The 23,319-nt window shown below is 38.8% G+C and overlaps 1 protein-coding gene across 1 annotated transcript in view; it reads right to left on the reverse strand.

Moving 5' to 3' along the window:
- The window catches only part of CCDC171 (coiled-coil domain containing 171), a 300,242-nt gene that overhangs the window by 155,349 nt on the left and 121,574 nt on the right, over positions 1 to 23,319 (reverse strand). The window contains exons 19-20 of the mRNA XM_080668398.1: positions 2,887 to 3,116; positions 2,272 to 2,454 (exon numbers count right to left, since the gene is read on the reverse strand). Of these exons, the coding sequence (XP_080524524.1) occupies positions 2,272 to 2,454; positions 2,887 to 3,116 (413 nt within the window). The remainder of the gene's footprint in view (positions 1 to 2,271; positions 2,455 to 2,886; positions 3,117 to 23,319) is intronic.

Here is a 23,319-nt window from a genome sequence, read left to right on the forward strand (position 1 = left end):
CCAAGTACACAAATTTTGTGCACTGGGCCTCTAGTCAAAGATAAGATGTTAACTTCTTTTCCTAATACTTAAGTATGAACTAGGAAATCTTATTGTGTAGAATACCTAGAATTCTTCAAACATATTACAGGGAACAACATAAATAAAGGACCTTCCAATTTTCAGGAAGTTCACTATTAGCTAAACCTATTTATAGTTGCCTATATTCTAAATCTCAAATTGCATCGATGGCTGTCTCTTTCCATTTTGGCAGACCATCTCAAGATCCCAAATTTAGTTAGTATATGCAACTGAAAGCAAATCAAAAGGAGAAAGAGACACACACCGAAGGAATTGGCTTTTAAAAGTATACACAACAGCTGTTTATGATTTAAGTATGGCAAAACATTTTTGGAAAATAATTAAGTGTCTATAAGTAGGGGAACAGTCAAATTTTGATGCACTCATATGAGAGAATATTAATTTATCTAAAATAAAATTAATAATAAGTGGCACAGGAAAATTTTTGTAGTACTTTAAAAATGTTTTTTAAAAAAAAGAAGTATTTTAACTCTATATTCCTATCTGCACATATACACAGAGAAAAATGCAGGGAATAAAACACATCCACACTTCAAAAGTGATTGGTCCTAGGTGGTAAGATTAGAGGGATTTGAACTTTGTTCTTTATACTTGTTTGTATTTTTATGTGGCTATTATTTATTACCTTTATAATCAGAAAAAAAAATGAAGCAGCTCATACAATTTTCTTCTCTGAGCAAACAACTACAAGAATGAGGGGGGAAACTGTACTATCTTCCAGGGGTCCTCAAACTATGGCCCGCGGGCCACATGCGGCCCGCCGAGGACATTTATCCGGCCCGCCGGGTGCCGCTGCCTGTCCTGCTTAGCAGCCAACTCATCCCGGGCCCGCAGTGTGCATAGGAATTTGTTCATAGTTTTTTTTTTTTAAAAACTATAGTCCGGCCCTCCAACTGTCTGAGGGACAGTGAACTGGCCCCCTGTTTAAAAAGTTTGAGGACCCCTGCAAGTTTAGACATTCATCAAAAAGAAAAATAAATCAGAAGGGCGATTCATGATTACCTGACATGTTGAATTTATAAGAACTCTTCGCCCTTTGAAGGTATAGCTATTTGAAATAATATTTAACATTAGCAATTTACATTATCAGAGGATTAATAACTGAGCTACTATCTGCTGCTGTCTCTGTTACAACAAATGTGAAAACTGCAAATTACAAATTAACCAAAAGATACATTTAAACTGAAGTTAAACTTGCAAAATTTAGGTTTCCCAAAGAAGGAGGTACACAAAGTACCTTGATGGTAGGTTTAAGAAACCAATTTTGTATTCATATTTATATTACCTAGCATCAATTATATACAGTTTTGAAGTTTCAGAGTCATATTTTAACTCGATATTCCTATATCTATATTAGGAACATCAATGTTATAAGTAACCCAACTGCAAATAGAATATTAGATATCTGCATTTTGTTATGCTTCATGTATTTATACATTTCAATCTTGAGCTAATGTTATTTGGCATAAGCCTTTCTTTTCTCAGCTATCTTCTGCTTTCTTAAATAATGCATATAAATCTTTAATAGAAGTTAAATAAAATGAACATTTCTTTAGAAAATCAACTTGATTTCATACTAAGTAAACTAATTTACTCAAAATATTCAATATAAAACAAAAAGAGAAAAAAAAACAGCCCCCACTGCAAACATCAGGTTCCTCCATTGGGGCATTTTATTTTGTTTATTATACATTTGGGGGCTTATTTGCTATAGCAGTTAAGCTATCCTCATTGAATCTCTTTCTATACTTTCAGAGCATAATTTTAACAGGATTATGAGTTCTGCTGACACAGAATCAGTATTCCTTTAAGCATCTGGTATAACTCTTTGTTTAAATTAGGATATAACTGACATATAACATTGTGTAGTTTAAGGTGTACAATGTGTTAATTTGATAAATTTGTATGTTGCAATATGGTTACCACTGTAGCATTAGGTAACACCTCTATCATGTCACATAATTATCATTGCTTTTCTTATGGTGAGAATGTTTAAGATGTAGTCTCCTACCAACTTTGAAGTATGAACTACATGTTGGGGTATTTCAGAAGGGAAGTATTCTGAAGAAAAAGAAATCTTAATGGCACTTCAAATTATCTGAAAAAACATAAGTTAAAGAAAACACACACACACACAAAATCAGAGGAGAGTTCATCAAAGCCATAGTTCCTTAAAACATGTATACTTACAGAGTGCTTAAATTCATTTAATTGCATTTGGAGACCCTGGGCTTTGTCAAGCTCCTTTTTCATCTCATTCACATTTCGTTTGAATTCTGTGACCTCTAAGCGCAGTGAGCGGCGCTCCACTTCCGCTGCGTGCAGCCTTTGTGTAAATCCAAAGATTTGCTTCTGTAACGAAGCTGTGTTTTTCTGTTGTTAAACAAGAGCAATTTTACAAGAAGTAACCACAGATTTACTAATAAATCAATAGCAATGGCATTTACCAAATTAAATGTAACTCAGGTTAAACACAGAACAATACTTTGGCTTATATGAAATGAACAATTGAAGAAATAATCTAGGTGGCTAGAAAATAGAATTTTCAGTCATTAATGTTTCATACAGTTCCGTTGCAGGTCACTTAGAGAGAGCACTCAATTCAGAATTCATGCCAGAACATTTGTATTTGTATATTTGGATACTTATTTGGAGGTGGTTTTCCTTACTGAATTAAAAGATCACAAGAAATCTAAAGGAAATCTAGATACATTTGTGTACAACTAATTTAAACTTCAATAAGTCTGATTCAGAATTACATTCACAAGTCCTTAAAGTCCCTACTTAATAAAATTTCATACATACCAAAATGGGCACATGGACCTGCAGTCCGTATTTCAGGGCCAGCGTGTTCACTTTATGAAGTCCACGGGCCAACCTCTGAACCAGGGAATCCTTTTCTACATGTGTAATACTCCTGCTGCTACTGTGCGAAGGTAAACTCTCCATTGCCAAACTAATTTTATCCATGAGTTTTGCAAAAGAATTCTTGGCTGCACCTATAAGTAAATGTCCACAAATTCTAGAATTTGGATCTTCAAAGAAAAAGGGGGGTAAAAGACAGAAAGATGTCAATTGTCTCTTGTTCATTTTATAATACTTCTAATCTTAACACAATACAATTTTCTCAATTACATAATTTCCATTCACCTGTAAAGATTTATTCAGAAAATCTCCTCCCACATTAATTTCCACTATGAAAAGGGAATGCAGAAAATAGCTTGCCTACGAAACAATATATCTAAAAAATTCTGCATGTATTTACAGTCATTCACACTGATCATTATGATACTAAAAATGTATCACTCTTTTTTTTTCTTTGTTTTAAAACATAATATAAATCCATTTTCTATTTCCAGCTACTGAAGCTTGTTACCTTAATGTCATACTATTTATACTCTCAGACAAGAAAATATAATTTGCCTTATTCAAAGGCAATTAAAATGTTACAACTACAATTACTTATTTCCCCACAGGATTTTGGTAATCATCCCTCTCACATAATGGGCTTAAGGTCCCTGCATCTCCAACATGGTCTGTTGACTGCTAGATTCATCAGGCCTGTAATTCATAATTGTGTTTAATGTTGATAAATAAAATTGTCAGTGCTTTTTCTACTAATTAGTATTCCAGATAATGCTTAATATGTTTATTTATGCCTTAATAAAAGTCGTGTGATTTAGTTTTCCCTCTGCTAGGCAGGTCTTAATCTGTCATTACTTGTCTTATGATACTATCTGTGTAAAATGACAAGCATAGAGAGATTATTTAAATTCAGCAATATACTGTTCTATATTTCAAGTGGCTCTGATTTTGGAGTTAATTTAAATCTTGTGTTGACATCAAAAGCACACAAAAAGAAGTATATTTATCCAACAAAAATGTTTTATAATTCTAAGAATGCGTATGATTCAACACTAAAATGCAACATTGAGAAGGTGATCAGTCAATATCTTCTGTCATAAGCAACCATTTCACTGAAGCCCTGGGTTCAAAATTCTGAGTCTTGTTTTATTTATTTTATTCCTCAGTATATAAAAGAAAAGTTTTTTAACTTATGCACAGTCAGAATTTGAAAACTACATTGCTTAGAAGTTGTTCATAAAATATACATTATTAATTGGATAAAAGTATATCTTCCATGTAGAATTTATTTCTATCAGTTACTGATGCAATGACTTCTAAGAATATGGGGTAATAAGTTTAATAATACTAAACTATAGCACACATTTAATAGGTCACTGTTGAATAAATGAACAACAGTGAATTTTATTTTATCTATAATATTCAACATGATACATCAGTCCAATGTATTTCTTGTTTCTCTAACTGGCTTGTAATTCTTTAAAAAGACTCCTTAAGTCTTTTTTTCAACTGAGGAAACTCATTTTATCTTTACTGTGCCAGCCTAGCATATGTTTTTATATGTTTGCTGGATTAATTGTATTTCTTTTTTACTTCTATAGCAGCTACAATAATGCTGAATACAGAATGCATTCAATAATACCAAGAGAAATTAATATTAACATTTTATGGTATGTCAAAAGTTATTCTTGCTAAATAAACAAGATAAAAGTATAGTTTTAGGAAATTTTCAGGAATATAAAAGTAATTAAATTTCACAAAGAGCCCTAAAAGCAAATTTTAACAACAATTACATTTTAATGAATAATATGGGTGTATGTTTTTTTACAATATCACAGAAATGTGTTTGTGTAGACACCAACCACTATGAAAGGTGAAATTAAGTGACAATATAATTCTATAAGGTATTGCTCTGAATTTTGAAGAAGTGGGAAAGAGGCATGCACTCCAAGTTCCAGACTACTGACTCTTCATGAATTACAGAAAGAGCACTAAATAATTTATGCTTTGCTGAGTAACAAGTATTTTCACAATATACATTATACAGTATAAAGTACAATTAGTTTAATTTTTTTTGTTATTAATCCTCACCTGAGATATTGTCCCCTTGATTTTTAGAGAGTAGAAAGGTAGGGGAGAGACAGAGAGAAACATTGATGTGGAGAGACAGATCGATTAGTAACCCCCTGCACACACCCAAACCAGGGCCAGGGATCGAGCTTGCAACTGAGGTACGTGCCCTTGACCGAAATCAAATCCGGGACCATTCAGTCCACAGTCCAATGCTCTTCCACTAAGCCAAACCAGCTAGGAGCAATTAGTTTAATCTATCCTGTATAATAAAAGCCTAATATGAAAATTGTCCCCTTGACTGGGAGTTCAACCAGGAGTTCAACCACTTGCTATGACGTGAGCTGACCACCAGGGGGAAGCGTGGAACATGGTGGGCATTGGCGACACGGCACAGGCAGCAGGTGGCAGTGGAGGCGCTGCCGGCCCTGATGGGCCCCGAGGAGAGCAGGACCATGGTGGGATGGTGGAGCAGGTGAGCAGGCAGCGCCAGGCCAAGGTGGGTGCAAGCAGGGGTCCCATCACCCCACCGATGGCCCTGCCGATGGGCCAGCAGCGATGGCAAGGGGCGTGGCTGCTGCCCAGCTCCCAAGCGCTGAGGGAGTAAGGCAGGGGGCCCAGCCCCTACCGATCGCCCCGCAGATGGTGACCAGTGGCCAGCAGGCACTCATCGCCCGATTAGGGCTGGGCCCCGGGTTGGGACAGGGAACTGGGGGTGGATGGTAGCGACCAACCTCCCGTGGTGCCTGGGTGGGGAACTGCAACCTCTTGCCAGCTACCTGGGGGCAGGGTTGACGGGGACAGAGATGCGGTGAGAATGCGGCGTGACTGCCGAGCTTGCTCTTACTCTCCCTGCTACCCTCCCCCAGGATGTCAGGGCTAGCGTGCTGGGGAAGCCCCCATGCTCAGGTGCCAGGCGCCCACAAGGACCCTACCCTGCACCTGCATGGCCTTTTCCGGGTGAGCCGGGCTGCAGCCGCTGGGACTGCAGGAGCTGGTCGGGGCTCCCCGTGGGTTCGCGCAGGAGCCCGTCTGCGAGGCTGGCTGGGAGAGAGTGTGCTGCCCGCCTGGCTTCCGAGTGGTGCCGTTGGGTGGCCCAGAGGCCCACACTGTGCCCCGGCCTACAGCGTCAGGCCACGCTCATCACATCTCTGTGTGGGGACTCAGGTGCCATGACTCAGGAAGAGGGGGGCATGCAGGGGCCCAGGAGTCCAGATGCTGCCCAGGGCCCAGAGGTCAGCTGAGACCTGCCCTTCCACGCCAGACACTCATGCTTCAATCGCTGGCCAGGCCTAGGGACCGCACTTGTGCACGAGTTTCGTGCACCAGGCCTCTATTATATATATAAAGGCCTCTAGTATATATATAAAGCTAGTATGCTAAGTGTCCAACCATCTGACCGGTCACTATGATGCATACTGACCACCAGGGGGCAGACGCTCAACACAGGAGCTGCCGTGACACGCACTGGCCATTTATAGAGAAACAGCACCGCGGACCTGGTGCCCACAAAGCAACACTCGGCTTCCCCCAAGTGGGACACAGGCCCTGCCACCACCCCAGAGCAACAGCCCACCAAATCGCAGCCTACGCTGCCAAGACCCCATGGCGCAAAATGCAGCCCACAGCCCAGCCCAGCCCAGAAGTGGTCGCTGTGGGTGCTGGGTAATGATGTCACGTAGCAACGGCCGGCTTCCTCTCCTTAGTGACTAGCCTCCTTAGAGTTTCTTCAGCCCAGGAACACGATTTGCTTTATAGCCAGGTGGAAACATTTTACACTTTAACCAAATGTCTGTGAAGCATTTTCCCCTGCCTCATCTCATTTGATCCTCACAGAAGTACTGGAGGAGGTAGACAGGAGACTCGGTGGAATCCTATTTTCTTTTCATTAGCCAGAAAACAGAGATTTAGAAAGCTTAGAAACTTGACCCAACAGAAAAGAAGAAATGGTGGACCTTGAAAATGACTTCAGGTTTTCTCACTGCACAGAATATAGTCAAACACTGCTGCAGTTAAATATTTTACCCTTTGTTCTCCCTGCATGATTTATAATAATAACCTGTTTCATGTTGATATTTACTGCTGTATTGCTGACAATTACCTGAAAGAGAAGTTGGGGTGCTTTACTGGGCTGGAAAAAGTTTAGCTAAATCAGAAAGCTGTGCTAATTATGCAAGTTTATCTATATATATAAAGCTCTCAATGGCGCCAATCACACGCATGTGTTTCAATCTGTCATTGTCGGTCGTGAATTTGGTTGACACTTATATTATAGAGAAAGGGCAAATAGCAATATTAAAATATTTCTTCTAATTACTTTCCTTTCAATGTGCACGAATTCATGCACTGGGCCACTAATATGAAATAAATAAGAATCTTTTAGCTACACAGTCATAGAAATATTTGTATAATGATACAGAAATAAGAGAAAAATTGAGGTCTCTTAAGTTTGTCATGTCTAAATTTATCTAGACTAAACAATGGACTTGTTACTTTTAACAGTCTTGTTTATGTTAAATATATTTGTTAATCACTTTCCCCTATTTAATAAATAGCAAGTGTCTTTCAAGAAAGAGAACCTATGTTCTGCCATTACTTTTTCCAATACAAGGGGCAATATTGTACATCTAAGCTTAAAACTTCAGAACTCATTCATAAAGAATTGTTTCAACCAGTAGATCTAAACCTGTGGGCTACAGATCTCAGGGTAAGGGAGAGGGAGGGAAAAAAAGTTATTTTCACCACTTTTAACTGCAGTAACTATTGCCTTTTGATCTTTATTTATCCCTAAAAAAATATACATAGCATGAATAATATATGCTCATCATAGTGTAAGCAATAAAATTAAAATTCCATTAAAACATTATAGAAGTCTTTAACCAAGGAGGTAAAAGACCTGTACTCAGAAAACTATAGGACACTAAAGAAAGAAATCGAGGAAGATACAAATAAGAAAAAGCATATACCATGCTCATGGATTGGAAGATTTAACATCATTAAAATGTCCATTATTACCCAAAGCAATCTATAGATTAAACACAATTACTATTAAAATACCAATGTAGAGGTACCATCTCACACCTGTCAGAATGGCTATCATAAACAAATCAACAAACAACAAGTGCTGGCGAGGATGCGGAGAAAAAGGAACCCTCTTGCACTGCTGGTGGGAATGCAGACTGGTGCAGCCACTATGGGGAACAGTATGGACTTTCCTCACAAAACTAAAAATGTAACTCCTATTTGACCCAGTGATCCCATTTCAAGGAATATATCCCAGTAAACTAGAAACACCCATCAGAAAGGATATATGCACCCCTATGTTCATAACAGCACAATTTACAATAGCTAAGATGTGGAAACAGCGAAAGTGCCCATCAGCAGATGAGTGAATTAGAAAACTGTGGTACATCTATACAATGGAATTCTACGCTGCTGTAAAAAGGAAGGATCTCCTACCATTTGCAACAGCATGGATGGAGCTGGAGAGCATTATGCTAAGCGAAATAAGTCAGTCAGAGAAAGATAAATATCATATGATCTCATGCATTTGTGAATTATAATGAACAATATAAACTGATGAACAAAAACAGATCCAGAGACAGAGAAGCATCGATCAGATGCTCAAACATCAGAGGGAAGGTAGGGGATGGTGGAGGTAAGGGGGAGAGATCTCCCAAAGGACTTGTATGCGTGCATATAAGCATAACCAATGGACACAGACACCAGAAGGGTGAGGGCATGAACAGGAGGGGGTCATGGGAGAGAATGGGGGAATAAGGACACATAAGTAATACCTTAATCAATAAAGAAAGGAAAAATAAAAATAAAAAAACAATGTATATTTTACAGACCTAGAATGAATTCCAAAAATTTATATGGGGCAAAAAAACAAAACACCTTGAATAGCCTCAGCAATCTCTCTCTCTCTCTCTCTCTCTCTCTCTCTCTCTCTCTCTCTCTCTCTCTCTCTGAAAATACTGGACTAAAATATGAGCAATACAACCTTGAGCTAAGGCTAGTAAGTAAATCACCAAAAGGAAAGCCATAAAGGAAATGATTAGCAATTTTTATCCATATAAAAATTAAAATACAACTCTGACATTATAAAGATCAAAGAGTTAATATGAGTGATATACAAGGAGTTCTTATCATTCCATAAGAAACAAACACATATCTTCATATATAAACATAGTGAGATAATGTATAAAAGACTATAAATAGGTATAGAACAAATGAAGATATGCAACCTCAGAGTCAAAAATATAATAATACAGTTTATTTTGCCTTTCAAACTGATAAAGATGAAAAAGACTGTCAAAACTTTGTAGACCAAGGCCATGATGGAGAAACCAGAATCCTCAATAGTGTTCATGAGAGTGTAATGTAAAGCAACTTTTATAAAAAGCAGACTGGCAATACTTTCCAACTGTAAAATATGCAAATGTAAGTGTAAAATGATTTTATGCACAAACATGTTGATTACAGCATAGTTACTACAGTATTTACTGAGATGAAAAATACATTTATTTTCCATTGAGTAGAAAAAAATTATAATGATTCCCTCCTGTAAACCTGTGTTTGTGTCTATACGTGTTCATACACATGTATGGGGGATTTGTACACATCATCAAAATGTTAGCAATGATTAGGCATATCCCTCAGGGTGATTTCTATTTAATTATTTTATGAAGCACTGTGCACTGCCTTCCTCATTCATTCATTTAACAGCTAGCTATGGAGTAGCTCATAGGTATACAGGCATTGTGTTAGGCAATGGGGTTAGGGGACCTAAAACACTGATTAAGAATTAATAGCTCTAGTTTCCATCTGAATTATCCTATCTAATAAAGAGGGAATATGCTAATTGACCATCACTCCCTCACAAGATGGCGGCGCCCAGTCCCCTCAGCCCCGCCTCATCCAGCCGGAGTCCCCCAGTCCCCTCAGCCCCGCCTCACCCAGCCTCAGTCCCCCAGTCCCTGCAGCATCCAGCCTCATCCAGCCTCAGTCCCCCAGTCCCCTCAGGCCCGCAGGGGAAGGCAGTTGGGGGCAATCGGGCCAGCAGGGGAGGTCAGTTGGGGACGATCAGGCCGGCAGGAGAGCAGTTAGGGGGCTATCAGGCTGGCAGGCAGAGTGGTTAGGGGCAATCAGGCAGGCAGGCAGGCAGGCCAGTGGTTAGGGGCCAGCAGTCCCGGATTGTGAGAGGGATGTCCGACTACCAGTATAGGGTGCAGGCTGGGCTGAGGAACACCCCCTACCCTGTGTACGAATTTCGTGCACCGGGCCTCTAGTTTATAAATAACACTATAGATACAAATGCCTAACAGAACTTATCCAAAACATAAATTGACTCAGACAAATGATATCTGGGGGAATAATTATCTAAAGCATGGGTTCTTGGTCATTTTTGTGCTATAATTCCTTTGGTAGTCTGGTAAATCTTATGTATTCACTTCTCAGAATAATACTTTAAAATGAATAAATCAAAATATGTAGGGTTACAAAGGAAACAAATTTTATTGAAATACAGTTACCGAACATTTTTAGTTTATTAATGTAGTGAATGTAAGACAATACATTTACAACCTAGACTAATTAAAATTAACTTTTAACAAGACAAAGCACAGTGAAAGTTGTTGCTTAGCCAAACTAAGAACATTGAACCATAAGGTGATCTTCAAAAAAGCATTGTATATGTCATGTTGGACATCAAATTTTTTTATTTTGTTATATTTAAAAGAGATGAAAATCCTGAGTCACAAATATATGCTGCTGCAAATGTAATTAAAGTTTCTATGTTCACTTTATAAGGCAGAGTTAGACTTCTCTAAAATACCAGAATTCCCCAAGGCTTTTAAATTCAAAACCTATTGTGCTGTTTTTTGTCCTAAGTCAGTCAGGTCATCTTTGGCTTAGGTCAATATATGCAATACAATTGATATAAATTGTAAGAAAAAGGATTGTGAATCCATGGTTCAAATTTGATGCTATGCTATGACCCTGGAATTTTACATAATCATGAATACTCCCAAGGATAAATTCTTTATTCAAAAATCATTCTTAAAAATTATAATAGGCAAGTCCATTTTAATTTAAAAACCAAAATATTATTCACTGTAAACTCTTTTCAGCTTTTCTATATGCTTGAAAATTCTCAAAATAAAATATGTAAAAAGTATAAAAAAAGGCAAAAGTAATAATAAAAAGAAAATCACAAAAGAAAATTTAATACATTAATGTGGCTCCCCAAAATAGACACTAGTACCTTAAATCCCAGTAATGATACATGGTCTCCTTGTAGTGTTTCAGTTTAAGTTACGAGTGAAGTTATATAAATAACAAAATCCTCTGTGCAAATAACAAACTTTACTGTGCATATAAATCATCTGAGGGGCTTGTTCAATGATGATTCTGATTAATTAGCTCTGGAGTGGAGTCTGATATTATGCATTTCTGACACATCCCCAGTTAATGCTGATGCTGCTGACCCAGCGACCACACTTGAAGTAGCAAAATTCTTTCTGTTATTTGTTAGGATTCAATAAAGCCTTAAAACTTATAAATATATACCAATAACTACTTATTACTACAAATATCTTTACTTACTGCTTTGAACTTCCTAAGCGTGAAACCTCAATGTTATGCTAAATACAACCTAGATTTCTGAGTTTTGCCTAAAATTGTTGCCATGACCTCTAGAAAGTTAGCTCAAAGTATACAAAGTTCTGAGTACTAATAGCAGGGGTATGTATATTTGAGTCATCTATCTTCTATATAATTAATATTCCAATTATAAGTTAAAATGTGTAACAAAATATATTAACATTCTACTCATATCCATATGCTTCTGTATGTGGACAGAGATATTTCAAAGCAAATCAGCACATTTGTTTCTATCTTGAGAAATTCAGCCTGGACCACTCATTTGAAAACATTCAGTTATCTGAAGGGTTCTTTAGTCCAGTCCCATGATGATTGATATTCCAGCCCTTCGGTGGAAGTAACATTCTCCCCTGTTTGAGGTAAATGATCTCTTGCAGGCACACCATTTGGATACCTGGAAAAGGTAATTTATCTCAAGTGGGCAAGCACTTTAATGAAAGCAAAGAAGGTTGCCACCTGTCCAGTATTTGCAGAGGCAACATGGATACTGGGGTCTCTGCCCACTGTCTATAAGTACATCGTTAAAGTTTAAGAAGGTAGTAGAGGCAACCACAGTTAGCACTTTCTAAGCAGTGACTCAGCTGCCATATTGAACTTCTAGTTTCATGAAAAGATTTAAAGTAATATGCCAGTATTACTCTAAAGTGTGAGACATCAGTACACACACACACAAAGAGATAAAACAACAAACTTTTTTTGTGATTACATATACAATGGACTTGGCTAGGCAGGTTACATTTACTCCAAATAACCCTATGAGGTGGGAACTTTTCTTACCCACATTTTACATATCAAGACACTGAAGCTGAAAAGGGATTAAGTAATTTTCCTAATGTCACACACATAGTACGCAATGTAACCCAGATTCAAATCTAGAGTCAAAATTATTAATTCATACTCTAGTACATATCGAACATGTATAATTTTCTCTCTTAGTACATGTTTAAATTTCCCCCCTCCTAGATACTTAATAGTATGTGTATTAATTTAGAACTCTAAAAAATAAAAGCACCTACTTTTTTAAAAGAATAATTTACTGATTTTTTTCACCTTAGAACAGAAATAATACAACTACCTGGTTTTGGCACCCATGTACCAGTTTTCCTGGGGCTAAAGTGTCAATGATGCCATCAATTTGTAGTTCTGACATGTAAAACTGTTTAAATTTTCAGCAAGTTCTTCAAAAAAGAAAAAGAAAAAACAGTTCTAAGAAGTATCTTCTTTCACTTCAGAATTTTCAGATTATTTCCTATACTTTCCCAAGATTTTGACACTTCTGTTTCCCAATTCATTGAAAGAATTAAGGTACTGCTCACATTAGATGATTCAAGAGATATGAATAGATTACAAATCAAAGCTGAACTAATTTATATTCCTGATACCTGTGGTATGATGAAAATAACCTATTATGAATTGGTCAATAAGTGATGGAATGAGCAACTAATAAATATTGCCCAGACATTAAAAATCATTCTCTAGAAAAATATTAAATGAAGAAAAATCCTCAAAAACTATGACTTTTTAAAAACTAAAGCAATAATATTTATCATAAGCAAAGCACAGCATCACTCCTGTGAGATTCATGCCAAAAAAAATGCAGAAGCTGAATCTCATCACATGAGGAAACAACAAGTCAAAATTGAGAGAAAGTTTACAAATAACTGGCCTATAATCTTCAAGGTCATGATGGTCAAGGAACTCTTCCATGCAGAGGAAGACTAAAGAAAGATGACTAAATGCAACACAATGCTAAACCAGATGCTTTTGCTATGAAAGACACACTTGAGAAAACGAATGGGGTGTGAATAGTAGTAATGTATCAATGGTAGTTTTCTGATGTTTATGATTGCACTCTTGTTATGTACAAGTCTGTCTTTGAAATGCACAGCAAAATATGAGAAAGTTATGGGGCATCATGTCAGCAACTTGCTCTCAGATCATCCAGGGGGAGAAAAAAGAGTTCTCTGTAGTGTACTTGCAACTTTTCTGTAAATTTATTATATCAAAATAATTTTTAAACGAAAATATAAAACAGTATATAGTCTATGATATCATTTGTAACATTCACTAATCTGTTGGGAGGGAGGGAGGGAGGCAGAGTGGGCTGTGGAATAAAATAGATTGGAAGAACATACACAACTGTTAACAGTAACTATTCCTGTATGATGGGTAACTGTTTTTGTTATTGTCATTCTCTGATTATTTTTTCCAGTTTTCTGAACTGACCACATTCCTTTTACAACGGAGGCAGTAGATGTGGAGGTAAATTATTGTTTGAATCTGAATCCTCTCTATTGCAGACCTTGTGGATTAGCTGATCCATCCCATCCATAAACTCTCCCTTGTTTTTTCCCAGCTTCCATCTAACCAGCTAGGGATAACCATGTGATCAGTCAGGCCAATGAAACAACAGCAGAAACCTGCTGGGAGTTGGAGGAGGGCTTTTGGGAAAGCTTTTGCTTATTTAGCAGCCATGATTTCACATTTTAACAGCTTTCTTGAGATATAATTCACACAAAATACAATTCACCCATTTAAAATGTACATATCAATGGTTTTTTATATATTCACAGAACCATGCAATCATCATCACAAGTAATTTTATAACTTAGTCATCCCAAAAAGAAACGCCGTACCTATTAGCAGTCATTTCCCATAACCCCCAACAACCTACCTGGCCTCAGGCAACCATTAATCAACTCTCTCTGTCTCTAGATTTGCCTAATCTGAACATTTCAAATACAGGTATACATTGGAGATATTGTGGATTAGGTTACAGACCACCGCAACAAAACAAAAATCACAACAAAGCTAGTCACACAAATTTTTTTGTATTCTAGTGCATATAAGAGTCATGCTTACACTATATTGTAGTCTATTAAGTGTGCAACAGAATTATGTACTGAAAAACAATGTATACACTTTAATTTTAAAATACCTTATTGCTAAAAATGCTAATCTTCCTCTGAGCCTTCAGCGGGTCATAATCTTTTTGTTAGTGGATGGTCTTGCCTCAGGGTTCCCAGCTGCTGACTGATCAGGGTGATGGTGGTGGGTTAGAGTAGCCGCTGCAATTTTTTAAAATAAGACAGCAATGACGTGTGCTGCATGGATTGACTCTTCCTTTCACGAACAGTTTCTCTGTGGCATGGGATGAAGTTTGATAGCATTCTAACCACTGTGGACCTTTCAAAATTGGAGTCAATCCTCTCAAACTCTGCTTTTGCTTTATCAACTAAGTTTATGTAATATTTTAAGTCCTTTGTTGTCATTTCATCTAATCTTTGCATCATCTGCATCAGGATTAGATTCCACCTCCCAAAACAACCTTCTTTACTCATCTATGAGAAATAACTCTCATCTGTGAAAGTTTTACCCTGAGACTGCAACAATTCAGTCACATCTTCAGGCTCCACTTCCAATCCTAGTTCTCTTGCTATTTCCACCACATCTTCAGTTACTTCCTCCACTGAAGCCTTGAAACCATCAAAGTCACCCATGAGAGCTGGAATCAACTTCTTCCAAACTCCTGTCAATGTTGATATCTGACTTCTTCCCATGAATCATAAATGTTCTTAATGGCAACCACAAGGGTGAATGCTTTCCAGAAGGTTTTCAATGGACTCTACCCAGATCCATCAGAAGAATCACTAACTATGGCATCTATAACTTACAAAATGTATTTCTTGAATACAATTTGTAAGTTGAAATTACTACTTGAACCAGAGGCTGCAGAATGGATGTTGTGTTAGCAGGCATAACACTTTTCATTTCCTTCAGGAACTTTTCCTTTGCATTCACAACTTGGCTGTTTGACGCAAGAGGCCTAGCTTTCAGGCTATTTCAGCTTTTGACATACCTTCCTCACTAGCTTAATCATTTCTAGCTTTTGATTTAAAGTGAGAGACGTGTGACTCTTCCTTTCACATGAACACTTAGAGGCCACTGTAGGGTTAACTAGCTGAATTTCAATATTATTGTGTCTCAAGGAACAGGGAGGCTTGTGGAGAAGGAGAGGGATGGAATGGCTGCTCAATGGAACATCAGAACACTCTCAACATTCATCAAATAAATCGAGCATCTTACATGGGTGCATTTTGTGGAGCCTCAAAACAATTGCAATGGCAATATAAAAAATCAGGAGAACCAAAATGGCGGCAGAATAGAAAGACGTGTCCCAAGCCTTGTCCTGGAGCAGATAGAAAGAACAGCTGAGGGTCGCACGAGGAATGTCTGTTGGAGAGTTAAGGGACAGCTATACTCCAGGAGAAGGTGGGGGACTGCTGGACGGGGTTCCCCTGACCAGACAGCCCACACTGCTGCTGGGTTCCCTCCCGGAGCCACCACCTCGGACGCGGAGACCACGCCATCTTGAAGGGGAAAGTGGATGTTATTGGAAACCTGAAAATCTACAACTGCGGCACCCACCGAACAGCTGCGAACCCCAGAACACCGTTCCCCAATTGGCGCAAACACGCGGATTCAGAGAAGCTCTACACTCCACCACAGAAAGGTCAGATTTCACCTGGGATAAGGTGAGTTCTCTGGTCCCAGCAGGACAGAGAAACGCGCGTACTGCAGGAGCTGGAGGACTGGAGGAAGTCTGCACCTAGAAAAATCCGTGGCTGTTGGGGCTGGCGTGATCCGTGAATGTGGAAGGGGGTCCTCAGAGCTGCTAACAGAGGGGATCTCTAAAAAGCAACCCATTTTGATCTGACGCAGAAGGACAGCCTAAAAGCTCTGGGAGTGTGCCAGCTGTTTGGACACAAGGGGGAAAAGGGGATTGCGCAGGCTTAGGAGCAAACCCGGAGTTCGCACACTCGCACTTTCTCCTCTTTGAATCCTTGTTTCTGATTACTGAGCTCAATACATAGGATCACCCAGTTGGGGACACCCTAGGAGACTGCAGAGGAAAGTTGTGTTTCTGGAACCTGGGGATCAGAGAGGGCAGTGACCATCAGAGAACCAGCTCTGGGTCAGCCCACTTCCACAAACCGGTATTGAGTGCCATAGGGAAAGCAGGATCTCAAGCAGAGGCAAGAAAGGACCCATAGACCCAAAGTCAACCCAGAAACACTGCCACCCAGGGGCTGAATCACAAACTGACTCCTGTGTAATCACAAATTAAGGAATACAGGAAAGCAAGACAAACCGCCTGCTTAAAAATCAGGACTGGCTTATAACACTGAGGAGCAGTGGAACGCAGGGAACTGCAATACTGTCCTGACTGGGAAACAGGTGTGCCAAATAGAACAATAGAGGAAGTGAATGACCTTCACTACTGCACATTTTATTTTTCTTTTTTTTCTTTTGCATCTTTTACTTAAGAAACTAATTTTTTTCTTTTTTCCTCACTTGATTTTACCTTTTTAATTATTACATTTTTATTTTCAAACAGTATTATTACTACTACTATTTTACTTTTTTTAAAAAAGTGTCATTTGATTTTCTCCTTATTTGACTTTGAGATTAGTGTTCTATATTCTATTTGCATCTTTCCTTTAGAATCATTCTACTCTATCTCAACTCTATCTTTATGCCATCACTCTCTTCCTAACTTTTGCCCTTTTGTTGTCCTGCTTCTCTTACCCTTTTCCTGCCTTAGATTTTCCCTATTCTTTCTTTTTACCCCCTGTTAAAATTTCACCCTACTTATACATCTAATTTCCAAACCCCTGCTCCAAGTTCATACACACCTCTCTCTTCTCTGTCTTCACTATCCAAAAATTGTTTTTCTCTCTGTCCTTTTGTTGTTGTTTGCTCGAATGTTGATTGTATCGTTTTTTCATGCTTGTTGTGAGATTCTTTTGCTTATTCTTTTTTGTTTTGTTTTCTTGTTTGCTTTGTTTTTGTTTCTTTTTTTGCATCTGTTTTTCCTCGCCTTGCTTGATATTAATTGTTGTTTGTAGTTTGTATTCATCTCAAGGTACTTGTTGCTGGCATTTGCTGGGATTATTGGCTGTTCTATTGGAGTTTTCCCCCAATACATACAGTTTGTTCCCTTTTTCTTCTTATTCTTTGTCTTTTTTCTCTTACTATTTTTTTCCTTTTCCCAATTTCATTGTGGCACTCCTTTATTTTTTTATTTTTTTCCTCTCTTCGTTCTCTCCTATCCCCTAATTTGCCTTTCTCTGGTGGTCACCTTTATTTGGGGTTATTAATATTGTGATACATTTCTGTTCAGTGCATTGTGTGTGGTACTTGGTTGTGTTGTATTTTGTGCCTTTAAATCAACATAGGAGAGAGAGAACTACATAACCAGACACCCAGAGAAGCAGAGACCATGGAGAGACAAAGAAACAGCCCACATATGAAAGAAAAGCAGGCATCACCAGAAAAGGAAGTAAACGAAATGGAGGCAAGCAACCTGCCAGAGAAAGAATTCAGAGAAATAGTCATAAGGTGGCTGAAAAGAATGGAAGACAAATTTGACAATATGAGTAAGAACCAAGAGGAAATGAAGAAGAACCAAGAAGAAATGAAAAATGACATCACTGCTGTAAAGAACTCAATAGAAAGCATCAAGAGTAGACTAGAAGAAGCAGAGGACCGCATCAGTGAGCTAGAAGACAAGGTAGGAAAAAATACCCAAGAAGAGCAGCTTCAAGAAAAAAAAATTAAAAAGCGGGAGGAGAGCCTAAGGGAACTTTGGGACAACATGAAACAAAACAACATCTGCATAATAGGGGTTCCAGAAGGAGAGGAAACGGAGCAAGGAATAGAAAACTTGTTTGAAGAAATAATGACAGAAAACTTGTCTGATATAGGGAAGAAAAAACCGACACAAATCCAAGAAGCTCACAGAGTCCCAAGCAAAATGAACCCCAAAAGACTGACGCCAAGGCACATTATAATTAAACTAGAGGCCCGGTGCACGAAATTCGTGCACGGGGGGGGGGGTGTCCCTCAGCCCAGCCTGCACCCTCTCCAAACTGGGACCTCTCGAGGGATGTCCAACTGCCCGTTTAGACCCAATCCTAAATGGGCAGACATCCCTCTCACAATCCAGGACTGCTGGCTCCCAACTGCTCACCTGCCTGCCTGCCTGCCTGATTGCCCCTAACTGTTTCTGCCTGCCAGCCTGATCACCCCCTAACCACTCCCCTGCCAGCCTGATTGATGTCTAACTGCTCCCCTGCCAGCCTGTTTGCCCCCAACTTCCCTCCTCTGCCAGCCTGGTCACCCCTAACTGCCCTCCCCTGCAGGTTTGGTCGCCCCAACTGCCCTCCCTTGCAGGCCTGGTCCCCCCCAACTGCCCTTCCCTACTGGCCTGATCACCCACAACTGCCCTCTCTTGCATGCGTGGTCCCTCCTAACTCCCCTCCCCTGCTGGCCATCTTGAGGTGGCCATCTTGTGTCCACATGGGGGCAGGATCTTTGACCACATGGGGGCAGCCATCTTGTGTGCTGGAGTGATGGTCAATCTGCATATTACTCTTTTATTAGATAGGATAGAGGCCTGGTGCATGGGTGTGGGCCAGCTGGTTTGCCCTGAAGGGTGTCCCGGATCAGGGTGAGGGTTCCCTTGGGGTGTGGGGCAGCCTGGACGAGGGGCCTATGGTGGTTTGCAGGCCTGCCACGCCCCCTGGCGACACAAGCGGAGGCTCTGGTATCTGGGATTTATTTATCTTCTACAATTAAAACTTTGTAGCCTGGAGTGGAGACAAGCCTTCTGCTCCCTCTGTGGTGGCAGCCATTTCTGTTGGGATTTATTTATCTTCTAAAATTGAAACTTTGTAGCCTTAAGTGGAGGCCTGGGTAGGCCAGGGTGTGTGGAAAGCTTGGCTTCCTCCATCCCCGGGGAAACCCAAGCCTCCCTCCTGCTCTCTCTGTGGCTGCAGCCATCTTGGTTGGAATTATTTGCATACTCGCTCCTGATTGGCTGGTGGGTGTGGCTGGTGGGCGTGGCTGGTGGGTGTAGCGGAGTGATGGGTAATTTGCATATTACTCTTTTATTAGATAGGATTGGCAAACACCAATGACAAAGTAAGAATCTTAAAAGCGGCCAGAGAGAGACAGAAAGTTACCTACAAAGGAACCCCCATCAGACTAGCAACTGATTTCTCAACAGAAACTCATCAGGCCAGAAGGGAATGGAATGAAATATACAAAGTCATGCAAAGGAAGGGTCTGAATCCAAGAATACAGTACCCAGCAAGGCTAGCAATCAAAATTGAAGGTGAAATCAGGAGCTTCACAGACAAAAAAGGACAAAGGGAATTTATTACCACCAAACCAGTGATGCAAGAAATGCTAAAAGGTCTGCTATAAAAAAAAAATAAATAGGAAGCAAAGAAGGAACACAGGGGTAAAGAATAAAAATGGCGACAAGTAAGTACCTATCAAAAATAACTTTAAATGTAAATCGATTAAATGCCCCAATCAAAAGACATAGGGTAACAGAATGGATTAGACAACATGACCCATATATCTGCTGTCTACAAGAAACCCACCTCAGAAAAAAAGACACACACAGACTGAGGGTGAAGGGATGGAAAAAGGTTTTTCAGGTGAATGGAAATGAAAAAAGAGCTGGGGTAGCAATACTTATATCTGACAAATTAGATCTCAAAGTGAAGGACATAAAAAGAGATAAGGAAGGCCACTTCATAATACTAAAGGGAGCAATCCAACAAGAAGAAATAACTCTGGTAAACATATACGCACCCAATATAGGAGCACCCAAATACATAAAAAAAAAACTCCTGGAGGATATCAAAGGAGAGATTGACAGCAATACAATCATAGTAGGAGATTTTAATACCCTACTACCACCATTGGACAAATCCTCTAAACAAAAAATCAGGAAAGAAACATCAATCCTAAATGACTCACTAGACCAGATGGAATTAATTGACATCTTCAGAACATTTCACCCCAAAGCCACAGAATATACATTCTTCTCAAGTGCACATGGATCATTTTCAAAGATAGACCATATGTTGGGACATAGGCAAAGTCTCTTCAAATTCAAGAAGATAGAAATCATATCAAGCATCTTCTCAGATCACAGTGGCATAAAACTGGAAATCAACTACAATAAAAACAATCCAAAAAAATCAAACACATGGAGATTAAGCAGAATGCTATTAAACAATGACCGGGTTACCAGAGCAATCAAGGAAGAAATAAAAAACATCATAGCAACAAATGACAATGAAAACACAACAATCCAAAATCTATGGGACACAGCGAAAGCAGTCTTGAGAGGGAAATTCATAGCTCTACAAGCCTACTGCAAAAAAACAAGAAAACAATGGTAATAAATTACCTAATCCTACAACTCAAAGAGTTAGAAAGAGAGCAACAAGAAAAGCCCAGTGTAAGCAGAAGGAAGGAAATAATAAAGATCAGAGTGGAGATAAATGACATTGAGAGCAAAAAAACAATACAAAAGATCAACAAAACCAAGAACTGGTTCTTTGAACGGATAAACAAGACTGATGAACCTCTAGCCAGGCTCACCAAGAAGCAAAGAGAGAGGACCCAAATAAACAAAATCAGAAATGAAAGTGGTGAAATAACAACAGACCCCACCAAAATACAAAGGACTCTTAAAAAATACTATGAACAACTCTATTCCAACAGACTGGACAACCTGGAGGAAATGAACATATTCCTAGAAAAATATAACCTCCCAAAACTCAATTAGGAAGAATCTAAACATCTCAATAGGCCAATAACTATGGAAGAAATTGAAGCAGTCATCAAAAAGCTTCCAGCAAACAAAAGCCCGGGGCCAGATGGCTTCACAGGGGAATTTTACCAAACATTCAAGGAAGAACTAAAACCTATCCTCTTCAGACTATTCCAAAAAATTCAAGAGGAAGGAACACTTCCAAGCTCACTCTATGAAGCCAGCATCACCCTAATACCAAAATCAGATAAAGACAACACAATGAAAGAGAATTATAGGCCAATATTCCTTATGAACATAGATGCCAAAATCCTCAACAAAATTCTAGCAAAATGGATCCAGCACTACATCAGAAAGATCATACACCATGACCAAGCAGGATTTATCCCAGGAATGCAAGGATGGCACAATATCCACAAATCAATAAACATGATAAATCACATAAACAAATTGAGAGATAAAAATCACATAGTCATATCAATAGATGCAGAAAAAGCATTTGACAAAATCCAACACCCTTTCTTGATAAAAACTCTCAACAAGGTGGGAAAAGAAGGATCATATCTCAACATAATAAAAACTATATATGATAAACCCACAGCTAACATCATACTCAATGGGCAAAAACTAAAACCATTCCCCCTGAGTACAGGAACAAGACAGGGATGCCCACTCTCACCACTCCTGTTCGACATAGTACTGGAAGTATTAGCCATTGCAATTAGACAAGAAGAAGATATAAAAGGCACCCAAATTGGAAAAGAAGAAGTAAAACTGTCCTTATTTGCAGATGACATGATAATGTACATAAAAAAAACAAAAAATTCCATCAAAAAACTAATAGACTTAATAAATAATTCGGCAATGTAGCAGGATACAAAATTAACGCCAAGAAATCTATGGCATTTCTATACACCAATAGTGAACGTACAGAAAGAGAGACTAAAAAAGCAATCCCATTTTCCATCGCACCAAAAAAATTAAGATACTTAGGAATAAACTTAACTAAGGAGGTAAAAGACCTATACGTGGAAAACTACAAGACACTGAAAAAAGAGATAGAAGAAGACATAAACAGATGGAAGAACATACCATGTTCATGGATTGGTAGAATCAACATCATCAAAATGTCCATACTACCCAAAGCAATCTATAAATTCAATGCACTTCCCATTAAAATACCAACGGCATATTTCGCAGACCTAGAACGAACCTTCAAAAAATTCATCTGGAATAAAAAGAGACCCCGAATAGCTGCAGCAATCCTGAGAAAGAAGAACAAAGTAGGTGGGATCTCAATACCAGATTTCAAGCTGTATTACAAAGCCACGGTTCTTAAAACAGCCTGGTACTGGCACAAGAACAGACATATAGATCAATGGAATAGAATAGAGAACCCAGAAATCAACCCAAACCACTATGCGCAATTAATATTTGACAAAGGAGGCATGAACATACAATGGAGTCAAGACAGTCTATTCAACAAATGGTGTTGGGAAAATTGGACAGATACATGCAAAAAAAATGAAACTAGGTCACCAACTTTCACCATACACAAAAATAAACTCAAAATGGATAAAGGACTTAAACATAAGACGGGAAACCATAAAAATACTAGAAGAATCCACAGGCAGAAAAATCTCAGACATATGCCGAAGGAACTTCTTCACTGATACCGCCCCTAGGGCAATGGAAACTAACGAGAAAATAAACAAATGGGACTACATCAAAATTAAAAGCTTTTGCACAGCAAAGCAAACCATCAATAAAACAACAAGAAAGCCCACTGCATGGGAGAACATATTTGCCAATGATATCAACGATAAGGGTTTAATCTCCAACATTTACAGAGAACTCATACAACTTAACAAAAAGAAGATAAACAACTCAATCAAAAAATGGGCAAGTGATCTAAATAGACACTTTTCGAAAGAAGACAGAAGGAAGGCCAAGAGGCATATGAAAACATGTTCAAAGTCACTAATCATCAGAGAGATGCA

The sequence above is a fragment of the Plecotus auritus genome (genome assembly GCF_963455305.1).
Source record: "Plecotus auritus genome assembly, chromosome: 5".
Lineage (NCBI taxonomy): Eukaryota > Metazoa > Chordata > Mammalia > Chiroptera > Vespertilionidae > Plecotus > Plecotus auritus.